Raw genomic sequence first — 25,194 nt, 5'->3', positions numbered from 1 at the left:
CCTCCAGGGAGGTTCTAGGCTTAGGGGTCCCCAGTGTATCCTACCCAGCAAGTCCCAACCCAGGCCTGAGGGAAGGAAGGAGAAAGAGCACTCCACAGCCAAATCGCCCCTACCCCACCACCGGAAAACCAACAACCCCAAACCCCAATGTCTTCATGGGGAAGCATTTCACAAATGGGGTCGTCCATTGCCTTGAATTAGAACATTCTCGCTGAGTCACCCATGATGCCCTGGTGTTGAAACTGGTCCGGGTGCCTCGTGTTGATTAATGAATTACAAACCCCCCACCCGTGTGTACTCTGCTGGCCGCTGGGAAGAATGAAGAACCCTGTGATCTTGAGGGGAAAGCACTCGCCACGTGGGCCTGTGGTGCCCTCTGCCACCCCCGCAGGGGGCATTGTGAACCGGTTAGTCACCTGCCCCGGCCAGCGCCTCGCTTAGCCCCAGCTTTTGGAAATGGGACAGGCGGCGGGACAATAGGCAAGGGGGGCGGTCAGCCCAGACAAAGGGCAGCAGGAAAAACACCATCACTTGCTTGGAGGCCAGCTCGCTGGCATTTGGGAGAATGTGTCATTGCATTTACTGTGTGTGTGTGTGTGGGGGGGGGGGGCGGTGAGCTTACACATGAGAAGGCAGAGGTAGGGTGAGCGCGGGACCCAGGGACCCACGCGGACAGGGAGCGGCGCCCCAGGCAGACTCGGAGGGAGAGGAAAAGGAGCGGGCGGCTCCCTGCCTGAGCTCTCAGAGTTTGCACACCGGCTGATGCCCTTCCCGCCCCCTCCCCCAGGAGGCCCAGGGTGGTACCACCGCAGCCTCGCCTCACCTCACCCCCCCTCGGTGTCGTGGGAGGGAGAGGAGCCCCAGAAGCCCTCCCTTCCCTCCTCCCCCCTCCTCCCCCCACCCCAGGGAGGGCCGCTACAATTTGTGGTTACAGCTTTACACGTCAGAAAAAAAAAAAAGTTTGCAGAATGTCCCACACTGAAAAAAAAAAAATCCGAAACCGAGCGAAAAAAACCTGCGAGTGGGCCTGGCGGATGGGATTATTAAAGCTTCGCTGGAGCCGCGGCTCGCCCTCCCACTCCGCCAGCCTCCGGGAGAGGAGCCTCGCCCGGCCGGCCCGGCCCCCAGCCCCATGGACCTCCGAGCAGGTAGGAGCCAGGCGTCCGAGGCCCCGGCCCCCGCCTCCGCTCAGGAGCCTCGAGATCCGGTTCCATCCTTCCCCCGGGAGCCCGGAGCCGGGAGCCAGGACCTGCCCCCGCCAGCAGGGCTCGGGCCGGTGGAGGCAAGGCTGGGCGCCCTCGAGAGCGGCCCGGCGGGACGCGGCATTCCTGGAGTCCGCTCCGCGGGGCCAGGAGGTGGCCGGGAGCGCGGCGGGGCGTCCCGGAGACCCGCAGCCCTGGGGGGGCGGCCACCTGGAGCCCCAGCGAGGCGGGGTCCCGCCAATCCCGACGGACGAGCCCCGCGCAAAAGTCGGGGAGAGCGAGTCCGAGGCGGGAGCGGGGCTGCGGGAGGGAGACGCGGCGCGCGGGGTGGTGGGGGCCGGAGAGGAAGAGGGAGGGAGAGGAGGGAGACAGAGGGGAGCCCGGGGCCGGGCCAGCGGGAGGCGAGGGAGGCCGACACCTCGGGCCGTGCCGCTCTCCCTCCCCGGCCCGGCGGAGGAGAGGGCGGGAAGGAGGGCGGGCGAGAGGGGAGAAGAGGCGGAGAGCGGAGCCCGGCCGGGCCGGGCCGCGGGCCGGACTCGCGGCTTCCTAGCTGCGCGCCGCGCGGCCGGAGCCCACCATGCTGCCCGCGGCCGAGGAGCCGGCGGCAGGTAGGGGCCGGCGGTGGGGGTGGCGGCAGCGAGTCCTCGCACCGCCCGCCTCGGCCTGGGAGTGATTAGTGCAGGGGGGGCGGGCGCAGCCCGGCCGGACCGGGCAGGAAAAAGTCCGTCACCCTCCGGGGAGCGGCGGGAGCGGCCGCTGGGCGCTGGCGGCCCGCGGGCGGGCGGGCGGGCGGATCGGGGAGTTGACGCGCGGGAAGGGGCAGCGGCCCGGCGGAGCACGGAGCCCCGGACCCGCCCCCGCCCCGGCCGACGGGAAGGGAGCACCCGGGCGGGAGCGGGCCGGGGGCGGGGCCGGGGGCGCCGGGGCCACACAAGGGGAAGGCGCCGCCGCCGCCGCCGCCGCCGCGGGGAGAGGGCCCGGAGCGAGGGGTCACCGCCGAGGGGGGAGGGCCAGGAGCGGCCGCCGCCGCACAGTTCCCGCGCCGAGGCCCCCAGGGAACCCCGCGTCCCTGGAGCCTCGCAGCGTCCCCCTGACCTCTGCCCTCCCACCTTCCTTGTCTGCTGTCCAGAAGTCCTCCCCAGAGACCTCCAGTCCCGGAGGGCCCGTCCCAGCTTTCCCCTGCGCCCGGCCTGACCCTCCCGCAGGGGTCGGAGGGGGCTGCCCGGAGCCGAGGGGAGCAGGCGGTCCCGCGGCCGGAGCAAGCCGAGCCCTTTAGAGAGGCTGTGGGCGGGGGCGCTGGACACACTCCTGCCAGACGCTCTCTAACCCGGACGGACACCCCCGTCTCTCAGGGTCCCCGCAGACCCCTCCTGGGCTCCCACACACAATGCCCTTCCGTGGGACACCGAGGCACATCCCCTGACGGACCAGACCTGCTTCCACCGCTGGCTCAGGCACTCACTGCGCCCGAGCCACGAGCTCAACCAGGGAACGGGCACCAGGCAGTGATGGCAGCAACTGTCACCCAGCTGCCCCAGAAGGCTCCCCCCTCCCTCTCCCCTCGCAGAGCCCGCACTCCTGCCCAGTCACACTGTGCACACCGCCCTGCCACGCCCGCTCGGCCGCTAGTGACACTTCACATTCCTCCCCACAATCCCACCTGCTTGTTCACACCGGGGCAGCCCCGGTCCCTCAGAGCCCCTCCCAGGCCTTTCGGATAACAACACCCTTTGAAACTCACCCACACACTTACCCCTACATTTCCTAACTTCTTCCCCTGCCTCGCTAAAGCCGGTGGCCCAGCTTCCCTGGCCTCAGCTCTCTCTGAGCACCCCCAGGGTCCTTTTGCAGCACCATCCAGAACCCTCTCACTCCAAAGAAAGCCCAACTCCTGTGTGCACATGGACTTCACAAGGCAAGGCAGCTGGCCTGCCTGGCTGCTGCTTTCCCAGGCCTCAGTTTCTTGTCATTTAGGTGGAAGAGAAGGGCGGGGGTGGGGGGGGGTGGGGAGCTGTTGAGGAGGACAGCAGAGACAGAGCCCCTGTGGTTCTGCTGAGGAACTTAAGCATGCACGGTGCAAGCCCTCACTACAGCCCCATTACCTGATGGGCTGCTGGCAAAGCGAGGTCTCCTGACTTCTGGGGGCTCATGTGTATTCACTCACTAAGCCACCTCTCAGCAGCCTGGGGGACAGGAACCAAGGAGAGGATGGAGGGGAGGGCAGACCAGGCAGCCCAGAGGACAGGAAAGTCCCGCTGTGACTGTGGGCCTTTCCCTGGGAAGGCAGGTTGGGAAGCTCCCCCATGAACCCGTTCTTAGTCTCAATGCCTGGATCTCATACCACAGTGGGCACCACCCCCTAACCTGCTTCATTCCCCCAATTCCCCTCAATAGACCCCTTCAAAGTCACCAGGATGCTTTCCTGATCTGGCCTGAGGACAGGGCTTTTCCTTCTGGCTCCCACACTTAGCCCTACACTCGGGCTCTTATGCATTCTGCTGATAGCTCTTAGCCACCAGTTCCAGGAGCAGTCTCCCAGCTGACTTGTCCTGCTCACCCTGACCATCCTGGCACATCTGTACTGCCGAGCCCCAAACCCTTAGTGAGTGGAGTGAGGTCAGCCTGGGGGATACAGGCTACAGACTGAGGGGCAGCTGGCCAAAGACATGCACACACAGGTGTGCCTGTCTGTGCAGCGTGTCAGGGTGGCCATGCGCTTGCAGTCCGAGGTGTGCCTGTGAGTGTTCATGAGGGGGGCCTCGGTTCCCAGAGCCCAGGGATCTGGATGGAATTAGGGGCCGGCCCAGGCGGGGGCCAGGATGGGGGGGTGAGGGGGGCTGCAGCAGGAAACGTGAGCTGCACTCATTAGCTCCTCACGTGCTCAGCCGGATTTATAAACACAGGGGAAGACGGGATGTAAACAATCAGTGGGCAGCAGCCAGAGCCAGAGCTGGGGCGGGAGCTGGTCGGGTGCCAGGACTGGGAGATGGGGCCCAGGACACAGCCCTTAGTGGCCAGGTCCACCTGCACACCATGAACTTGGAGAGGAGGGTCAATGAGGGCTCCAGGATGCCCACTGCACTCTCCTTCCTAGGGACACAGGCAAGCTGCAAGCTACTTACAACTAAACCGCAGGTTGTCTCTGCCCCAGATGCTTTTGCTGCCTGAGATATGGGAACATTTTGCCCGGAGTGGAAGCTGTCATGACAGAGGGTAGAGCCCCGTCCTGTCCCCTTTCTCCTTTCCTAGCCCTTTTCCCCTCTGGGTTTCTGAGTCTCCTTCCCGCTTTCTGGTTCTCTCTATGGGTCAGTCAGTTGGATCCTTCTGCTCTCTCCCTTGCACCCCCCCACCCACCCACACTGCAGTGACAGTTACCTCAGAACTGAAATATTCCTGGAAACACCGGCCTTGTCTGGTTAATTTCATGAGCCGTTTTTCTGCCCAGATGACTTAGCTCTTGTTTATCCAAAGGCTTCTCCCCCTCTCCCCCTACTGTCCCTGTGTAGGGAGCCAGTGCTCCCCAGGGATGTCCCACAGGGCCCAGAAGAGGAGGGGGGAAACAAGTCCCATAGCTGCGTTCCTGACTGTTTCCCCCCCCCCCCAAATGGGATAAGCAGAGCCCTGCCCCAGAACTCTTGTCTAGCAGGGCTGCCCAAAGCAGGGTGGGGTAAAGAGGCAAGCCCAGCTCCCAATTCCTGCTTCAGCCAGGACCCTCAGCATTGCCACTGACTGCCAGCCAGGCCAGACTCAATCTTGAAAGCTACCTCAAGGCTGGAAGGGCCACTGCCCACCTCAGCAGGTCTCTACCTCCAAAACTACCCCCACCTTGTACCAGTAGGATCTTGGGAGTGACTCAGTCAGACAGCCAGGCTAAGAGTAGCCCAAGGCTTCATGCAGGGGAGAAGGGCCTGGAGTTGTCTTGGGATGTGAAGAACAGGGACTAGAAAGGACCTCAGGGTCAGCAAGAGCGCAGACGGAAAGAAAGAGTAAGGAACATTCAGGAGGGAGTGCACAGGCTGGAGATGGGGGCAGAGCAACAAGGGAGCCTGTCCCTCAGGGAGCAGTTGTGTGCCTGACCCTCCGCTCTGTCCTAAAACACATGCCTGTGAGTGTGCGCGCGCACACACACACACGCACGCACACACGCGCACACATGCACACACGCGCACACACACACGCACACACACACGCACACACATGCACGCACACGCACGCACACACACACACGCACACACACGCACACACACGCACACACACGCACGCACACACACACACGCACACACACACACACGCACGCACGCACACACACACACACGCGCGCACACACACGCGCTCGCGCACACACACACGCACGCACACACGCGCGCACACACACGCGCACACACGCACGCACACACACACGCACGCACACATGCGCACACACACATGCGCACACACACACACACGCGCACACACACGCACGCACACACACCAAGAGCCCTTCACCAAAAGGGCAGGTCCCTGAGACCAGCAGGACCCTCCCTCCCACGCTCCACCAGTACAGCCAGTCAGTCACACATCTGAAAGTCAAGACTGACCAGTTGGCGTGCTCAGTGATGGTCGACCTCTGAACCAGGAAGTCATGATTGAATTCCCAGTTTGGGCACGTGCCGGGGTTGCAAGCTTGGTCCCCACTGTGGGGCATGCAGGTGGCAGCCGATGGATGATTCTCCCTCATTTCTCTCTCAACCCTTTCTCTCTGAAATCAGTATATATAAGGACTGACCAGTTGGGGACACTGCAGGAGTCCCACCTGATCCTTACACTCTGTAAGAGACATTCTATACAATTTGAATCCTAAACCCTTCCAAGTTTTACCCTCTCTAAAGCCCTGACCCAGTATTATGACTACCTGTAAACTTAACCTAGTCTTAACTCAAACCTCTCCTAACTCTAAGTACAGTCAAATTGTTAAACCCATATCCAACTTACTTTTATCAAAACAACACAAATCATTGCAGAAAATGTGAAAGTATAGAATATAAATTAGAAGGAAAAAAACTACTTATGGTCTCACATCTATCCAAGCTCAAAATCCACTAGCAATATTCTTAGTGACATGCCATGCATCACCCTATCTGAAAATCTGAATCAACACATTCACAAACCGTAGTCCCAGCCAACCCTCTGCCTGCCCAAACCTAACCACATCCCCCAGCTGGACTCAAACCTCAACCACACTCACTCAGCCAAATCCCAATAAATTAACCTGAAACTTTAAAAGCAACCCAGTCCTTAAAGCTAACCTAGCCCAATGCCAATTATAGCCTTACCTTATCCTAACCTTAATTGCTTTACCCAGTCCCAATGCCCACTGAATCCTGGCCAAGTGTTCTTGATCTTGAACCTCACCTAAAAGCTGGGAAAATCATGTTTCCCAACCACCTATGTCTGTTCTCACAGCACTGACCCCTGGCCTCTGGCATCCACAGATGTCCAGACTCTCCAGCGCCATCAGCTGACAGACACAATTCATTGAATACATCATTCTCTCTCTTCCTCTCCCTGCCCCCCTCCACTGATTGAAAGCTGATTGAAAGCCTCATGCAGCTTAACCTTTTCCCCATCTAAAACCCTATATAACAGTGGTTCTCAACCTGCCTAATGCCGCGACCCTTTAATACAGTTCCTCATGTTGTGGTGACCCCCAACCATAAAATTCTTTTCTTTTTTTTTTCTTTTTTTAAAAATATATTTTATTGATTTTTTTGCAGAGAGGAAGGGAGAGAGATAGAGAGCCAGAAACATCGATGAGAGAGAAACATCGATCAGCTGCCTCCCGCACATCCCCCACTGGGGAAGCGCCCGCAACCCAGGCACATGCCCCTGACCGGAATCGAACCCGGGACCCCTCAGTCCGCAGGCCGACGCTCCATCCACTGAGCCAAACCGGTTTCGGCCATAAAATTATTTTCATTGTTAATTCATAACTGTAATTTTGCTACTGTTATGAATCAATGTAAATATCTGATATGCAGGATGTATTTTCATCGTTACAAATTGAACATAATTAAAGCATGGTGATTAATCACAAAAACAATATGTAATTATATATGTGTTTTCCGATGGTCTTAGGCGACCCCTGTGAAAGGGTCGTTCGACCCCCAAAGAGGTCACAACCCACAGGTTGAGAACCGCTGCTATATAAGACTGGAGCACGCTTCCCTGAGGGTGAACGTTAACTCTCTGTTAACCCCATCCTGCATTTCCACACCAAGGATCATATCCTAGAATGTCCCTACCACTGACCGCATGAGCCAGCCCTGTGTCCTGCCTGACCCTGGTGGTCTGACTCTATACCTTGCCTCCTACAGCTTGACTGTGACTTGTTAGTTCGGGGGTGGGGTGGGGGGACACAGGAGGGAGGAGACAGCCTCTCTCCACCTCTCCCAGGGCTGACTGCTCTCAGCTGGCAGCTCTGACATGTGCTGTTTCCCACCCCAACCCCTTGGCTCCCTGCAAGCTGCAGTGGAACTAGAGGCTGGGAGAGGAGGCTGAGGTACACCTGGAACTTGGGAACACTGATTCGTGTCCCTAGGCCTGGCCCTCCTTGTACACATATCTACATGGTGGCACATACAGTGACTGTTAGCTGACCCACAAATATACTCTCCAGTATCTACTGGTATAATGTATAACATACATGCCTACACACACACACACACACACACACACACACACATAAACGAGCAAACGCTCTCTGGGGCCAGGAATGCTCCCCTCCTCCATCCCCCCCTGCCTCCCATCTGGCGTTCCACTCCTCCCTCCCAGCCCAAGGTGGGGACAGACACCTGAGGGGCTGCCAGCTGCTATCTCTACCAGGCCAGGCCCACCCTCATGCTTCTTGTCCACAGGGGACTCGTGGGGGATGCTAGCTTGCCTGTGCACCGTGCTCTGGCACCTCCCTGCAGTGCCAGCCCTCAATCGCACAGGGGACCCAGGGCCTGGTCCCTCCATCCAGAAAACCTATGACCTCACCCGCTACCTGGAGCACCAACTCCGCAGCTTGGCTGGGACCTATGTGAGTATTAGGGGCAGCTTTAGGGGTCTGGGAATTGGGCAAAGAATGAGAAGAGGAGGTGGGGGGAGAGAATGGTAGAGGGGTCCTGATGAATGTGGGGTGATGAAGAGGGGACCTTTGGCTCCAAGCAGTCTCCATGTCTGGCCTGTCTCTTGCCCTTCCCTCTAGGGTGCCCCTTCCTCCCCATCCCTGGCCCCAGGACTAGGCATGTGGGCAGGCCTCGCACCCGCCTTGGCCCATTGCCCCACTGGCTGACTGCCCAGCCGCCCGCCTCCCCCTGGGGGCCAGGGAAGTCTCCTCTGTTTACACCGTGTTGTGGTGTCTCTTGCAAGGGTGGGGCTGGGTGGGGATGGAGGGGCCCCACCTCCCATGCCTATGTTCCAGCTCGCCTCTGCCCCAGACCTGGGGCCCTGCTGCTCTGGACCCATGGGCCTTCCTTCTGTCTGCCTCTCCCATCCTAGATGGGCCTCCTAGGGGGGACTTGTGGGAAGGGGGCTGCAGGGAACCCAGGTCAGTAGTGGCAGGGGGCTCAGGGTGTGGATTGAAGTTCTGCCATAAGAATTTGGGGGCAGTCCAGAGGTGTTTGGAGAGCCCAGGAGAGGAGGAAGGAGGGTCATAGTTAGCGAGGACCACGGGAACTGGCCCCCTCTTCCCGTGTTCCTCCTCTACATCCCAGACCCTACTCTGGAGCCAGGGAAAGAAAGGGGAGGAGGGTGGCGGGGGAGCTGGCTCCAGCCCCAGGATACACCGAGGAAATTAGTTTGTCTCTGTGCTTGTCAGCGTGTGAACCTCCCCCTGGGCCCTTGCCTATCCCAGGCCTCGCCCCTCTCTTCTCCCTTTCTCTCCCCGCTGAACTGTCTCCCTCAGCCCTTTCCCTGGGCCCCAGGCTTCTCCCCCGGGGGTTGGCAAGGCTGTCCTTTCCCCACACTGACTTCCATACCCTTCCTTCAGCCCAGCTCTTGAGACTGCCTCAGTTTCTTTCTTCTGCAGTCCTGCTTCCATGGGCTGAGCCCTTCCTTGGAGGTTCGTGTGTACCTCTGTCCTCAGCCCTTCAGCTGGTGGGACTGGGCAAATGGAGCTCTGATGCCCACAGGCCCCTCTGCCTTTCGACCTGCTTTTCCTGTCCAGAAAACCTTTGCTTGACTCTGCTACCCCCTCTAGTTCCCGACCCTTTTTCTCTCCTGGCGTTCCCTGCCAAATTTTTCGAAGGAGTGGTCTACACCCTCTGCCTCCACTTCCTCTCCACCCACTCACGCTTTAACCCCCTGCGATCTGGCTTCCAGGCCACTGAAACGGTTCTCTCCAAGGTTGTCAGGCACCTCCTTCTTGCCAAACCCAACAGTATTTTCTAAGGCTCACTCTCCTTGCTCTCTGTTTTACAGCCACACTGTTGAGCACTGCTGCCTCTTGAACTCTTCTTGGCTCTGCACTCTCGGTCCACCTTCTACCTCTGCAGCCTGGCCTCCTGGGTCCCCATCGCTCCTCTTCCTCTTTTGCCCTGCCTCCCGGTGGGCCCTCCCCAGAGGCTTGCACACACAGCCGATCAGCGAGTCCTCCCTGAGTATCTGCTGCTCAATTTTCCTCATTCTACACCTCTCCATAGAGAGCTCAGTACCCTCATTGCGTCAACTGTCACCTCCATGCAAACGACATCCATGGAGAAACTTAGGGCTGGCCTGTGAACAGAGGGATCTAGCATGGAGATGGGGCCAGTGTCGGGGGACACAGGAAATAGACGCTTTGGGGACAGGTATCTCCTGGTGGTGGCAAGCTGGCTGCTTTGCCCTCCTCCTTCCCCATCGCCCTCTCCTTTCCACAGCTGAACTACCTGGGCCCCCCTTTCAACGAGCCTGACTTCAACCCACCTCGGCTGGGGGCAGAGACTCTACCCAGGGCCACTGTCAACTTGGAAGTTTGGCGAAGCCTCAATGACAAACTGCGGCTGACCCAGAACTACGAGGCCTATAGCCACCTTCTGTGCCACTTGCGTGGCCTCAACCGCCAGGCTGCTGCAGCTGAGCTGCGCCGAAGCCTGGCCCACTTCTGTACCAGCCTCCAGGGGCTGCTGGGCAGCATTGCGGGTGTCATGGCAGCTCTGGGCTACCCGCTGCCCCAGCCTCTGCCCGGGACTGAGCCCACCTGGGCCCCTGGCCCTGCCCACAGTGATTTCCTCCAAAAGATGGATGACTTCTGGCTGTTGAAGGAGCTGCAGACCTGGCTTTGGCGCTCAGCTAAGGACTTCAACCGGCTCAAGAAGAAGATGCAACCTCCAGCAGCTGCTGTCACCCTGCACCTGGGGACCCATGGCTTCTAATCTTTGACCTTTACCACCTCCTCTTTCCCCTCCCCTTTCCAACCCTGCTCCCACTCTGGGAGGGAGAAACCTGTGTGCCAACACTTGTTGAGCCAGGAGACAGAAGCTGTGAGCCTCTGGCCCTTCCCAGACTTGGAAGAGGGCATGATGCAATAAGACCCATCCCCTCCCTACTTCCCAAAGTGCTGCAGGTCTGGAGAAGAGGTGCAATAGGCCCCCTCCCATTTCTACAGGAAGTAATGCTCAAGGGAGTCCGAAGTGTTTCGGGTTGGTGTAAAGCTCTCACAGCCTCCTGCTTCCTGCCAACCACTTGCCAGTGCCCAACCAGCCCCTTAAGCGGCACTTGCAGGAAGCATGCCTGTAGGGCAGGGAGGGGGCCACCGCAGCATGTGCCTTTCTGGGGTGAAGCCCTTTGCTGCCTCACTCTCCTTAGATGGGTGTTGCTCCCCTACCCCAATTAACTCCATACATTCAATTCAGGAAACAAGCACAGTGGCAAGTCCAAACAGGAAGAGATGGTATTAAAAATGGAAGAGGTGAGGTCTGCGTTGGAGGTAATACTGAAAGCAGAGGGGCAGGCACAGACTGGACCCTGGGGTCACCAAGGCACTTGTGGCACAGGGTGGCAACCAAAGGACCTTGTCTTGAATTTTCTTGCCAGCATCATGGTGCCTCCTCTCTGCCCCCTTTTCCAGGGTATCTGTGGGTTGCCCAGCCTGGGGAGGGCAACCATAGCGACAGCCACAGGATTTCCTGAAAGTTTACATTGCAGTAGCATTTCGGGTGTATGGGGCAGCTTCCCCAGGCCCTGCACCCCAGCCCCAACCACTCATGACTCTGTTTGTTGTATTAATATTTATTTATTTGGAGATGTTATTTATTAGATTATATTTATTGCAAATTTTCTATTCTTGTATTAACAAATAAAATGCTTGCCCCAGAAGCATCTCTGCTTGGCACTGCCCCCCCTCCCTGCTCTCATTACTAGTTCTCCTGGTCCTCCCTGTGTCCCCTGGCTCCCGTGGCTGCGAGGAGAGCCCGGGAGCCCAAAGGTTAACTCAGAGATGCAAAGAGCTTGGGGAAGAGGCTCTCCCATGCTGTTGGGGAAGATGTATACACAGCAGACTTCACTCCAGCTCTCCCCATCAACGCCATATTCCTTTAGTCCTCCCAAAAGCCTTCTTATCTGTCACTTACCTTCCTTCTCCCCGCCTTTGCTCAGTCCACCTCACCTCTCCGGGTTACTTTAGTGGTCTCAGAGGTATGTCTCTTTGAAAAACAGTTTAGCTGTTCCTCTCATGCTCTTTCCAAGTAGTCAGCCCATGCATTCAGTCCTCAGTTTCCCCAGAACCTCCACCTGTGGCTGCCTTTGGGCTCCTTCTCCCCAGCAGTGACCCTCGCTTTCTCATTGCCCTTCATCTGCTAGGGAGGGCGACAGACCACAGCCAAGTCGTCAGCTGTGACTACTCCTTTCCAATGTAAGACAGATTAGTGGGAAAGAGAAAAATTCATACTGGACTGCAAGTTAATAGGAGAGATGCTGTTTAAGGGGTGGTTTAAGCTCAAATTCCAGTTTCATAACCTATGAGCTAAATGACCTTGGACAAATCATTTAAAGCTCTCTCTTTTCCAGTTTCCCCAACTGTAAAATGGGATATTAAATACAGCAGCAGCGATTAGTAAAACAGATTACTTGTGGCATATGGCGTGTCAACAATCTAGTGAAGAGCCGCTGGATAAATTAATGGCTAACTGCTCCCAGGTAATACATGGATATTTTACAAGGGCCTCCTGGAGACAGTACCCTAAGCGAAGGAAGTAACAAGTGATGGTGATGTCAATCAGTTGACAAATATTTTTAAATATTTGCAGAGAGGAAGGGAGAGGGCGAGAGGGACAGAAACATCAATGATGAGAGAATTGGCTCATCATTAATTGGCTGCCTCCTGCACATGCCCCACTGGGGATTGAGCCTGCAACCCAGGCATGTGCCCTGACCAGGAATCGAACCGTGACCTCCTGGTTCATAAGTAGATGCTCAACCACTGAGCCACACTGGCCAGGCAGTTGATAAATATTTTAAAGACATTACCTGCCTATCACTGTGCTACTCGGTATAGGAAACATAAAAGAAGCCATTATAGAGCCTGTAATCTATTTGGGAAGAGAAGACCAGCTTACCTGGATCAATAAGGAACAAAAGCATACACGTGTCGTATGCACTGGGCGGTCCCCACAAGTACATGAACCACTGGAAAGGGAGAGGCCAGAACTATTGGACTTGCGTGTGGGTGGGGCGAGCCAGGCTCTGCTGAATGTCCCTGAGTCACCTGGCCCAACTTGGAGGGAACATGCCCACCCTGCAGGGTCCAGGCTCTTCAGGGAGGGAAATCTGCCCAGGCATGGCCCTGCCTTCTGCCTAACAAGACAGGAGAGGGCATCTGGGCTGTCTCCATGCAGGGGCAAAATGAGTAGCAGCTGTTATATGTAAGGCACCCAGCAAAGGGCTGTACAGAATACAGGGGGAAGAGAGGGCTGTCCCACACTGCTGTACAGTGAGCTTTTGGGGGACAGATTCCGAGTCTTCCCCATGTCTATCCCAGCACCCTGCTCAAGCTCCAGCCTAAAGATGGTGATCAATTAGTGTGTTGAACAAAACAACTTGTTACTTCCTTCCCTCATCACAAATGCTAGAATCCAAGGTAGAATTTGATTAAGTTTAGAAAGACCCAAGGAAAATACTACGGACATCAAGGAAGAAGCAATTGCTCCCAGTTGGGTGAGGACTCTGCTAGTCTGTGAGCCCCAGAAGGGAGGCAAGGATTGTCTGAGATCACTGTGTATTTCCAGTGCCTTGCACACAATAAGTGCTTTTGCATAAATAAAGAAGGTGGGATTTGACACCATTCTTGAAGAATGGGCAAAGCAAGGGATAGTTAAGTGTGTCCATCTCCCTTTAAAGCAGGGAGCATCCTGAAGGCAGGCTCTGTAATCTATTCATCTTTGCATTCCTACAGCATTTTAGCACAGTGCCGAGCACAGATTAAAGTTCTCCATAATTTGATTTAAAGTGTGTCCAGACAATAATGTGCTGAAAGTCAAGAGAGGGGAGTTTTAAGGAAGCTGCTGATTGACAGAGTCAGATGCCCCAGAAGAACAGAGAGAATATGGGCAAAATCCACTGGCATTGGTAAAACCAGGCAGTCGTTGGTGACCCTTGCAAAAGCAGTTAAGAGTCAGATACCAAACTGTGAGATTAAAGAAGGAGATGATAAGAAAGTAGAAGGGGTAAATATATTCCCTCAGAAGTTTGGTGGCAAAAGGAATATCTAGAGATGGTAACAGAAGCATGGAAGGTTTTTTGTTTGTTTGGTTGGTTTGCTGTTGTTGTTTTTTAAGCAGAAGAGATCTAAACATGTCATTGCTGCCTGAGGAGTGGCAGTGGAAGAATGGAGAGACTTGGGGAATGGAATCACAGAAAAGCACAGGAAAATCAAAAGGGCAGCCACAAGGAACCTGGTAACATCAGCAAACACAGCTCTGTTGTCACCAACCATTTGGCATGGATTGTGACATTCCCTAGCAAGCGAGAGATGATGCCCAGAGGTAGGGACAGAGTGGAGAAAGGGCATTCCCCAAAGCTGAGGACTGGAAAGGCAGGAATGGCAGTGAACCATGGGGCAGTGAGTATGTGGGACTCTGGGTGGTTAGAAATGGTACTGTTGAGTGACTATATGCCTTACAGAGCACAGTGCAGGCAGGTAAGTAGCCACGGGAAATGGGAACGAGACTGGGAGAAGAAGGGTGGATGAGCGCTGGAGTTTTCTCCAGCGAAGAATGCAGGGGGTGCACCCTAGAAGCAGGGTTAGGGAGGTGGACACAGAGGAAAACCCAGTCATAGAGGACATTTCATAGTTTGAGTTTTTGAACTTTCTTCCAAATAGCCCCCTACTGATGGTGTTGACAGTGGGAGCCCCTCCTTGGGTTTTGGTACTATAGGTCAAGGAGCAGGTAGCTCCTGGTAAATGGCATGTTACCAGGCTTTTCTGTGAGTGGGTTTGTCATTCTCCATCCACAGCTGTTTCAGGAGAGGTGATGAGTTTTTATTGGTTATCCTAGGCTTAACCTCTTAAGTATGGTCTTATAGTCAGGGGCCCAGGTATCCAGAGGTAAACCTAAGAACTTAGAATACCTGAAGCCCTTCAGTGACATGGAGGGAGGATGATGTCTCTAAAAGGGATCTGTTCCCAGGAAGCCTAGGGAAAGTGAGAGGGTGGGGGAGAGAAGGCCCTTCTCCCTGTCTTTTCCAGATATTACAGAGTGGATTAGGAATCTCGTTTTCATCTAACACCCCTGTGTTTAAGATGGAGAACTGTCATATGGGTGGAGGGGGGGGGGTGGGGGAGGACAATTTCCAGGGTCATAGGAGTGGGTACAGAAGAGGCTCAGACACAGGGTGGCAAAAGGGTAGTCACACCTTGCCAGTTGCCCACTTTTTGCAAAGACTGACCCGACATCCAGGACTTAGGGCCCCCTCAGTAAGTTAGGAGACTCATTCAAGCACTCACGTTACACACATACACTCACACACACACTCACCCACTTGCCACAGCCACCCCAAATGGGGAAGGGCCAAGGGAGGCCCTTGTTCTCCTGAACCTAGAGGGCAATGACCAGTGACCCAGGCCTGGCTGAATGCTCTGATGGGTGGCTTCCTCTCAGCCCCTCCTTCTCTGGAGCCACAACTGCCCCTGCCTTTGTCACTTCAATTCCTGAGCTCCCTGACTCAGCCTGGTTCCCCCAATTTCCCAACAGTGGACAAAGCCCTTGTCAGTGGGGTGAGGGCTGGGGCAGTAAGAGAATACTGTGAGCTTTAGGACCAGAAATCCAGCCCTTTCCTCATCTCAACCTTCAGGGTCCCTCAGCCTCCATTCAGAGGTGTCCTCTAGGCCCCTCTCCAACTTGTCCTGATCTCCAAAGCTTGGCTGATGGGGTGGAAACCAACTAGGACTTCCTCCCAGCTGGACAAAGTCTGACACCTGGTGGCCACAGGGAGGAATGGCTAGAAGGGCCCCTTTTCAAATCTCCCCAGAACTTTACAAGGAAGGCTGGCTAAGGTAAAAAGGGAGGTGATGAGAGGTTTGGAGTGGGTGGTTGGGACAGGAAAAAAGAGACATCCAGTGGCAAAAAACGCCCCCAGACCCAGGGGAAGCTTTGCCTTCTACCAGGCTCCCACCCCTTAAGCCCACTAGGCCAGAGAACCTGGAAGAACTTGAGGTGGGATGTCTGGGAGGGTCGTAAGGGACTAGGAGGAGCTGCCTGAAAGAATTTTGGCCCACAGGGTGGGGAATGGGGCCCAGGGTGTATGAGTATGTGGGGGCTCTGGGTGGGTGGCAGGGCCTGAGGGCCTGAGGAAGGGGTGTGCTAGGGAGAGGGAAGGAGAGCGGGCAACGCCCCACAGCCCATTGGGCGCCAGGCAGCTGCTTCCCTCTCTCCCTCCACCTGCCCCCACCTTCCTAGCTCTAGCTGGCTTTCCCCACAAGCTCCATCATGAGCTGGGGGAAGGGAAGGGGCTCTTAGGGTGCATGCGCGGTGCTGAGGCCCCCCCATCCTGCCTCATTGTCTGAGCTAAGCCAGGTTTAATCCCCCTTCCCCTTGGAGCAGTCAGCGGTGGGCCTCAGCCCTCAGGAAGGTTCTGAGCTTCTGTTTCAGTTCTTTTCTCTCCTTTTCTTTTGAGTTCCTCCAAGACTTTGGTCCTGACTATGAAGCAAGGGCCTTGAGTATTCCCAGGCCAAAGTACAAAGGTCACTCCTGCTAGTCCCATCACCAACCTTTGAGGGTTAGGGCTGACACAGGAACTTAGGCCTTAGTCTCAGGAAATTCCCTAAAGGAGAGAGAATTTAGCCTCCAACTCAGACCTCTGGCCTGGCCTTCTATCCTGAAGCCTGAACTGTGACAGGCCCCAGACAGCAGCTTTGGGGATGGGCCAGGAGGCTGCCTGAATAGGGCAGGGGTTCAAGGAAGAAAGGTGATAGGGAGCAGACAAGGTTGGGGAAGTAAAGAAGGGAAGGTGAAAGTCCGGTCTAGTTGCCAGAACACCTTAAGGAGCCAGATGCCAAGTAAAGGAAAGATGCCAATTGGACAGAGATGGTTCTACACCCCTGGGTGCCAACTCCTTCCAACCTTGGGAGCTCGATCCCATTGCCATCGACTAGGAGAGGAGGGCAACGCTGCCAGTGGAGAGTTCCTGCAAGCCAGTCCTCGGTGCCTGCACTAGAGCTGACTGCCCTGATTCTCCTTTTTTGGGGGGTTCTGGGTGAAGCTGAAGGCCAAGGGAGACATCTTCCAGGCTGGGTGAGAGAGGCTAGAAGGGCCTGGGCCAGGCAGAGCTGGGGGCAGCTGGCAGGGATGACCCAGACAGTGTCCACAGAGCAGGTCAGGGTGCCAGAGGGGAGAGGGAATAGGCAGTAGGAACCACTGTGGCCGCCCAGTGGCACACCCCATTTCACGCTCCCTGGGCGGTGGCAGGGCCTCACGGCTATCAGCTTTCAGGGGTGGGAGGGGCCAGGAATGAGGAGGGATCTGCCCCACCCATGGCTCCCTATTCCCTTAGGGCTTTGTGGGCTTAGGAGTTGGGTGCCATACACCTCTGGCAATGCCCCCTGGGGAGAGGGTCGTCAGTCCCACAGAGCTGGACACCATCATTCCTCCATAGAGTACTCAGTGCCTGACTGGACCCCACACCTAAACCCTTTGTAGGCCTGGTGGAGAGGGCCTCCCTGCTTCCCTCCCAATACAGCAGGGCCCCTCAATGTGGGCCCCACTTAGTCTATAATGCAGACAGGGGATTAGATCAGGCCCAGCCCAAACAATAAAGCAGGGAAGGGCCCTGCAGCTCTGTACAATGCGCCTCGAGCTCTCACTTCTGGACTCAGACATGGCCCATCCCCAAGGAAGTAGATGGGGAGAGCCAGGCGGGAGGAGGCCCCTGAGACATGCCTGCTCCTCTCCTCCCCTTCAGTGGTCCACTCTCCTGTGTTCTCACTTGTGCCCACTTCCCTCCTGTCACAGGGCACTCAGACTCCAGAGCAGAAGGAGGGGAAGGCAGTGCCCTGCGCAGGCCCTCGTACCCCTGAAGGGAAGAACTGGATGGGATCTCTAGAGGGTGATTAGAGCAGGGCTGGTCCCTGTGCCGATTCCCAGACTCCCACTGGCCAGCACTTTTGCCTGCTGCCAGGAAGTTGGTGAGGGGGAGGCGGGTGTAGGGGTGAGTCAGCGATGACAGGAGCCCAGGGACAAAGGTCATGGGTGGAGAATTGAGAGGCACTGTTTATTCAGCTTGCCTCCTCCAGGAGGTCTTCCAGTGCTAAGCCAGCCCTGTGGTCCAACCCATCTCTGACCCACCCTTCCCCCCTCTCCTGTTTGTGAGAAATGCTATCCTTGCACGGACAACTTCTGAGTCCCATCTGCCTGCCCCTATAGCCTGTGGGCTCCAGAGGAGCACAGAGGGGCTATGGTCTAACTGGGGCCCCACAACGTCTGTGACTATCAGTACTTCCTACTTTCAAGAACCATTTTACATCCATTTTAGTGGAGTGAACCTGTGGGAAAGTGCTTAGGACAGTATTTGGCACACTGTAAGTGCCATATAAGTGTTAGGTTTATTGTTGGTATTTTCTGCTCACACATTCACATTCGTGTGATACAGGCATGCATATTGTGCTGTGAAGAACTGGGGGTCCAAACACACTGTGGCCTCCTGCTCAGTGCGGAATCTTCCTGACTAGCAGGGCCGCAGGAACAGGCTGTGGGACCCCAGGAGAGCCGACAAGGCAAACGCTTGCTTGGACCAAGGGTGGGCAGTATCTTTGGGCGCAGACTGTGAGAAAGGAGCTTTCCAGAACCATGGGCTTCTCCAGCCAGCTCTCCTGGGGCCAGTGGGGGTGGGGTGGGAGCAGGGAAGAGGGCTGGATTAGCCCAAACTCTCTTCGGACCTCCAGACCTGCCCCCACAACATGCTGTGGGCCAAAGAGGGGGGGAGGGAGTGGAAGGCTCCAGCTGGGCCCTGGGGAGTTACAAACCTGCCACGGGGATTAGTGAGGCTGAAAAGAACATTTGCCTAGGAAGGGAAAACGGGAAGTGAGAGCCTGAGGATAACGCTCTGTCAGTCCCCCGAGACCCACTGCGGGCCAATGGGGGGGCGCAGGAGGAGGTGGTGCAGTCTGGGGCATTTTGACAGGTCCCCCACCCCAGCCTCACCCCTTCTCCCCTAGAACACAGCTGCTGCAGCTGCCCCGCCCCCTGCCTGCGCCGTCTGCCATTGGCTGGAGTCGGGCCCCGCCTCTCCGAGGCGGCCTGCCATTGGCTTAGGTCTTTGATGTTTGCGTGCTTGAGGGCTAGGGGAGAGACGTCATTCCCTGGAACCTGCGGACTTCCTCTCTGCTTGTCTGGTCCTTCTGTCTGCCGGTTGCTGGTCCCAGGCTCGCTCTCTGGCCCAGCCCTCTGTCATCTCAGCAGCTGTCTTTCTCGTGCCCGCTGGCCTGTCTCTCTCCTTCCCTGCAATCGCCTTCTCCGCCTGCCTGGGTGGCCGCCATGGGCCGGAAGCGGCTCATCACTGACTCCTACCCAGTAGTGAAGAGAAGGGAGGGCCCCGCTGGACACTGCAAGGGGGAGCTGGCAACAGAGCTAGGTCTTTGGGGCATGGGGAGGGCGGGGGAGTGGACACGGAGGGACATGGGACGTGGGCGGATGTGGGCAATGCAAGGGGAAGTGAAGTATGTCCTCTACTTCCTACACCAGGCCTGGCAGCAGAAGACAGAGGCAGGGGGTGGTGAGGGCTGAGAAGCAGAGGGACAGCTGTGAGGGGAGGGGCGGGGAGCCAGCCCCGCAGGGTACAGTCCTGGACAGGCCTGAGGAACAGCTTGTCGTTGCAGAGGAAGAGATCCAGCCCCTGAGCGTGGACGAAGTGGAGCTGGAGCTGCTGAGGCAGTTTGACCTGGCCTGGCAGTATGGGCCCTGCACAGGTGAGGACCCCGCAAGCCCCAGAAGCACATGTTGGCACCAGACCTATCACCCACATCTCTCTGAAGCAATCCAAGCCCCTGCCTGTCCTTTTGGGCACTGTCTCCTGAGACTGGGAAGTACAGAGGTCCCTCCACACCCCTCCACACACATTCTCTAGCCTGGACTTTTCCCTGCCCACCATGAGGCCCCACTGTCTTCTTCCCACCCTGGCAGGGATCACAAGGCTGCAGCGCTGGCATCGGGCAGAGCAGATGGGCTTGGAGCCTCCCCCAGAAGTGTATCAGGTGCTACAAACCCACCCTGGAGATCCCCGCTTCCAGTTCAGGTCAGAGACAGACCAGGGAGGGCTTTCAAGGGGAGCCAGTGTTCTCCAGACACCACCAGCCTGCTGGTCCTGGGTGGGGGCTGCCCTGACCTGGATGCTGGCTTGGAGTCCTTGCTGAGCAAGCAAGAAAGTTCTACAAGGTGCCTGGCTCAGGAGGGCAGAGGTTGCTTTAATGATTCTTTTAAATATATATATTGATTTCGGAGAGGAAGGGAGAGGGAGAGAGAGTGATAGAAACATAAATGATGAGAGAGAATCATTGGTTGGTGGCCTCCTGCACGCCCCCTACTAGGGATCAAGCCCGCAACCTGGGCATGTGGTCTTGATCAGAACCAAACCCAGGGTGATGCTCTATCCACTGAGCCAAACAAGCTAGGGCACTTTAATAATTCTTATCTCTGAGGTAATGGTGGGGGAAGGGTATACCCAGGGCCCAAGGTACTATCTATTTAGTACCAAGGGGATGGCCAAGGACTACAGGCCATAGCCAAGAACTGGTGCTGGTGCAGTCAGATCAAGGGACTTAATGACCCTCTGGTTTCTCTTCCCCCAATCCCCTTGCACAGTCTCTGGCATCTCTATCCCCTTTGAGGTCCCACCTAAGGTCTCCTGCTCGCTACCCAAGAACCTCAGGACACAAGCAAGAGCCAGTTACTGCCTCTCAGCTCAGCCCTGCTGTGGAGGATGTTGCAGGAAGGAGTCTTGCAGGGAAGGAAAGAGACTGAATCTGGAAGTCTCCGTGCTCAGCCCTCCATCTAACCAGCAGAGCCCCTCTGAGAGCCGAGGAGCACTTCCGGCATTGGTGGTGGTCTCTGAGGACAAGGACCGGACATGACCATTCTGATACCTGCCGTACACCTCCTTGACCTAAACACTGTGATCCTGGGGATGCTGTAGCAATTTAGGCACAGTCTTGGCAGAACAGACTTAGCAGATGTACTTCCTGCCTAGGGCTAGGAATCTGAGGATAGAACTGGCTAAGCTTACAGGGCAAGGGGTTCACTAATGCTTATCAATAAATAACACAGCCTGGCACCCTAACCTCCTGTCCCTTAATGTGGCTCTACTTGCGTTGGCATCACCCAGCAAGTTGATAGGTGGGAGAGAACCAGCACCGGCTTTTTTTACAAGGTGCATGTACCTCCTTCCACTGCCTAACAGACCTGAGAGAGAGGAAAGACACCTCAGAAGACCAACGGACAAGTCCTCCCAAGAGCTTAGCGGCCTCCGGTGCCCCCTGGTGGTGCACAGGGAAAGTACTCTTTAGTTACCTGCATTGACCAACCAGAGAAAGCCTGTAAGACCAGCCACCTAGCCTGTGCAGTGTTCTCCACCTCCGGAAAATGGGTCCTTTGTCAGAGGAGCATCCATGGGGCCGAACCATGGTTCATAAAGTCCAGACAGACTTATACCTGGGGCGTTCCAAGCAGGGTTGGGGGGTGGGGTTCAACCCACAGGAGCTCCTCAGAGATGGCCATCATGTAGGGGCTTTGGTAGGGGACTGGACAGTGTTGGGGATAGAAGAGAATTGGCTGGAGCAACAACGGTTTTTTTTGTTGTTTTTTTAAAAATATATTTTATTGATTTTTTACAGAGAGGAAGGGAGAGGGATAGAGAGCTAGAAACATCAATCAGCTGCCTCCTGCACACCCCCTACTGGGTATGTGCCCGCAACCAAGGTACATGCCCTTGACCGGAATCGAACCTGGGACCCTTGAGTCCGCAGGCCGACGCTCTATCCATTGAGCCAAACCGGTCAGGGCTGGAGCAACAATGTTTAAGGAACCCTGGGACAGTATGACATGGAGAATGTCATTAGTACTCCTCACATAGGTGTCATCTTCATTTGCTGTATCAGCCCTCCATCCTGGGGCAGATAGAAATAGCACTAGGGACTCCTTGGAAACAGGCCTAGAGAGCGACCAAATGGTCTTTTTAGCCCCATTTTATTGAGCACTGATCATGAAGAGGGCTTGCAGCAAAAGAAGCTGAGGAGTGGCAAGACTGGAGAAAATAAGGAGGGGGTAGGGTCTAGGAGGCCTGGGCAGAATGCTTCAAGGTCTCATATGGTAAAGGAAGCCTGGGAGCAGCAGGCTGGACCTGCAATGCAGAGGTCACTGGAGATGAGCAGTTTCCATGGAGTAATGAGGGTAGGAGTGTGCCTGGGGCGGGCTCAGAGGGGATGTCAGAAATGCAAACAGGGAGTATGCCAACTCTTTCATGACTTTTTGACTATAAGGAGAGCAGGGAAATAGAGTAGTAACTAGAAAGGGATGTGGCACCAAGAGAGGATTTTTATTTATTGTTTTGTTTTGTCTTTTGTTTTAGATAGAGTGATATTACAGCATAGTTACATGATCCAATAGGGAGGGACACTGACTGGGCAGTTTATGAGTGAGGGTTTTGTGAAGGTGAGAAGGGCCAGGAAGAGGATGGCCTTAGATAGGAACACACTGTGGCAGGAAAGGAGGCAGAGGCTGTGAGACTACACAGGAGGCGGGTACAGTTAGGAGTGGGAACATTCGAGAATCAGATGTTTGCTGAGAGCCTAGCACACTGGGAGGGATCTGATGTTTACTAAGTGCCATCATGTCTTCTATTGTGCTGAATGCAGCACATACTTAATCTAGTTGACTGATTAGAACAACTTCATTAGGGTAAGTATTACTCATGTTTTACAGGTAAGGAAACTGAGGCTGACAAGAGAAGTGACTTGCTCAATCAGTAAAGCCCAGGGTCCAATTCACACCAGTTCTGTCTTCCCTCTCATTTACTCTGCACCTGCACTCTACCTGCACCTGTGCTCCAGGTACTTAGGATGGTGTTGAAGAGATCAGACCTATCCATGTAGAAAGTTGAAAAATCAACGTGCTACCACGGGGCCAGTAGGAGTATAATAGATACGAATTCTCAGGAAGGCAAGGCCACCACCTGTTAAAGTGACCCTCACTGCAAGGGTCCTAGCACAAGGACTGCCACCTCTGCTGCATTGGAATTACCCCTGCCTTACCTCATCCACACTAGCCCCTTCTACTCAGACCTGCTTCTCAGACCTTTTCACTGCAGAATGAATACAGGCTCCCCACTAGAGCTGGGTGGTGGCCCAAGACCCCTCCACTCTGAATATTCTTAGTAGTTGTGTGTTTGATCTTAAAAACCTTTGGTCAATTTCGCATTCTACTCCATGATATGTCTGGACATAAAGATGAATAAACTTACCTATCAAGTAAAATGAACTCTCCAGAAAGATGCACTGTGTGTGGCCTACGGCTGGCTTCATACACCCTGACATGCCACAACCACCACCCAGCCCAGGCTGAGCAGCACAGCAGGCAGAAAGCACCAAACAAACAAGCGTTTACCGGAAGGAAATGGGAGATAAGGGCCCTTGCAGGGTGAGTGAGAGTCAGCCAGCAGATGGAGAGCCTGGACTGAGCAAAGGCAACTACGAGAGGTGGACGTGTGCACCCGGGAGAGGTGTGCAGACCGCAGCGCGTGCTCTGTTCAGATCAGCGCAATAAAAAGTTAGCACTTCAGTGCTTATTATGCATCCAGCATTGTTCTAAATGCCTTCAATCCTCACTATAACCCTAGAAATGATTGTAAAATTTTTATAAAGTGATTTTAAAGAAAAAATTCAGGCACACAGAGAGGTTAAGTACTTACCCAGGGTCATTCTGCATGTCAGTGTCAAGAATAAGATATGAGCTTTGCGCAGTGGCAGTATCGTAGCCAATGAGGTTTACCCGAGGCGTGATTATTGCTAATTGAAAGAATAAGATATGATCCCAGAGTCCAGCTTCAGAGACTCCACTCATTTCATGTGGAATAATGCCAGTGAGATGGGTTGGGACCAAATACAGGGGCTTGAGCTTGAGGAGTTGGACTTATCTATGGTGATGAGAGCTCTTGAAGGTTTTTGAGCAGGAGAGAGAGAAGATACAAACAATCATTCTGGAGAATCTGTCTGGCCAGATATGAAAGAAAGACTAAAGAGGAAGGAGGAAGAAACTACAGGCAGGAAGACCACAAGGCATGGGCACTGGGGCCCTGGATTAGTGGACAGAATGGAAAGAACAAACAGCTAAAGAGATGTTGCAAGTAAAGTTGGCAAAACTTGTGTTTGGGAAAGGAAGAATGGGGAGGAGGCATCAAACATGACTCAGGTTTGAGCTTGGGTGGGTGAGAGAATACTGATGCCACAGGCAGAGAAACGGAAACTGGGAGGCTCAATTTCATGCATGTTTACTTTGAGATGATGACAGGACACCCAAATGGAAACATCTAGTGGGCAATGAAAACATAGAGGTCAAGTCTAGCAGTGAGGTCTGGAGAGAATGTGGTATTCAGAGGATAGAAGGGAATCACATGCATAGAACTGACACTTGAGCCCATGAGCATGAATGAGTTCTCTAAGAGAATAAAGAGAGACAGGGAGAGGGTGCAAAGACAGGACCAAAGATGGCCTTGGGAAAATTCTCTCTAGATGGTGGAAGGCCAGCAATTGAGAGAGGAGAGCGTTGGAGTGGCAGGAGAGTCAGGGTAGAACAGTGTCTGGGAGGTTCCCAAGAACTTCACACGTGATAGTGAGTGGTGTGATGCTGCTGAGATGTCAAAGAAGATATTAGGAAGAGATGGAAACACTACAGGATGGCTTGCCCTCATTCTGTTTCCATTTTGTAGTTCTCTCTGCATTCCAAGCAGACATAGTAACTAACAGTGCCACAGCCATCAATGAAGGCTATACTGATTCATTCTTAATTAACTCAGGTGTGGCAATATTTATCCACGCTCAAACTTAGATAAAAACGCTAGTAGTGTGAAGGCTTATGGAACTAATTTACCAAGAAACTCAAGTAAACAAAGGAAAGAAACACATTTCTGAATTATTCTAGAAGTAAATCAAAGTCACAGCAGTGCCAGTTGGAGGCAAATTTGAGTAACACTACCTCTAGGACTTATGGAATCCTTAACATGCTTGCTAATTTTCTCTGCAGGTAGGTCTCCAGTTCATCTACTTTAGTCCTAAACTAGAAAACAACTTTGTGCTAATTGTGGCAAATATAAATTATTAGAACCCCAGCCACCAAGCTCCAAGAGCTAACTAGAATGTGTGATGTGTGTGTGTGTGTGTGTGTGTGTGAGAGAGAGAGAGAGAGAGAGAGAGAGAGAGAGAGAGAGAGAGGGAGAGAGAAAATGTGCAGGTGAATTTCAAATGCTGTCACATGACGGTTGTGAACTTGGCACTGTGGGAACTCAGACTTCCTAA

The 25,194-nt window shown here is 54.9% G+C and overlaps 2 protein-coding genes across 3 annotated transcripts; both read left to right on the top strand.

Annotated features, from left to right (window-relative positions):
- Nucleotides 1-970: 970 nt before the first annotated feature.
- On the top strand, nt 971-11,520 carry CLCF1 (cardiotrophin like cytokine factor 1). The gene is made up of 3 exons (XM_081098379.1): nt 971-1,148; nt 8,096-8,262; nt 10,082-11,520. Exons 1-3 carry the CDS (start codon nt 1,133-1,135, stop codon nt 10,574-10,576), a joined length of 678 nt encoding a protein of 225 aa, XP_080954505.1. The 5' UTR covers nt 971-1,132; the 3' UTR covers nt 10,577-11,520.
- Nucleotides 11,521-18,988: 7,468 nt separating this feature from the next.
- POLD4 (DNA polymerase delta 4, accessory subunit) lies at nt 18,989-20,965 on the top strand. 2 transcript variants are annotated; one of them, XM_081098381.1, is made up of 4 exons: nt 18,989-19,265; nt 19,510-19,599; nt 19,814-19,925; nt 20,492-20,965. In XM_081098381.1, exons 1-4 carry the CDS (start codon nt 19,169-19,171, stop codon nt 20,514-20,516), a joined length of 324 nt encoding a protein of 107 aa, XP_080954507.1. In that variant the 5' UTR covers nt 18,989-19,168; the 3' UTR covers nt 20,517-20,965. The 2 variants fall into 2 exon arrangements, with proteins under 2 accessions (XP_080954507.1, XP_080954506.1); XM_081098380.1 differs by lacking the exon at nt 19,814-19,925 and having other exon boundaries at nt 19,095-19,265; nt 20,492-20,958.
- The last annotated feature ends 4,229 nt before the right edge of the window (nt 20,966-25,194 follow it).

Source organism: Myotis nattereri (genome assembly GCF_964212035.1).
Source record: "Myotis nattereri genome assembly, chromosome: 9".
Taxonomy (NCBI): Eukaryota; Metazoa; Chordata; class Mammalia; order Chiroptera; family Vespertilionidae; genus Myotis; species Myotis nattereri.
Note: the sequence above shows the minus strand (reverse complement) of the source record. Positions and strands in the feature narration are given on the sequence as shown.

Coding starts and splice junctions, on each gene's coding strand:
- CLCF1 (XM_081098379.1), top strand. Junction 8,263..10,081: donor GCAGCTTGGCTGGGACCTAT/GTGAGTATTAGG, acceptor TCCTTTCCACAG/CTGAACTACCTGGGCCCCCC.
- POLD4 (XM_081098380.1), top strand. CDS start 19,169: ATGGGCCGGAAGCGGCTCATCACTGACTCCTACCCAGTAGTGAAGAGA. Junction 19,266..19,509: donor GGAGCTGGCAACAGAGCTAG/GTCTTTGGGGCA, acceptor TTGTCGTTGCAG/AGGAAGAGATCCAGCCCCTG. Junction 19,600..20,491: donor GCAGTATGGGCCCTGCACAG/GTGAGGACCCCG, acceptor CCCCTTGCACAG/TCTCTGGCATCTCTATCCCC.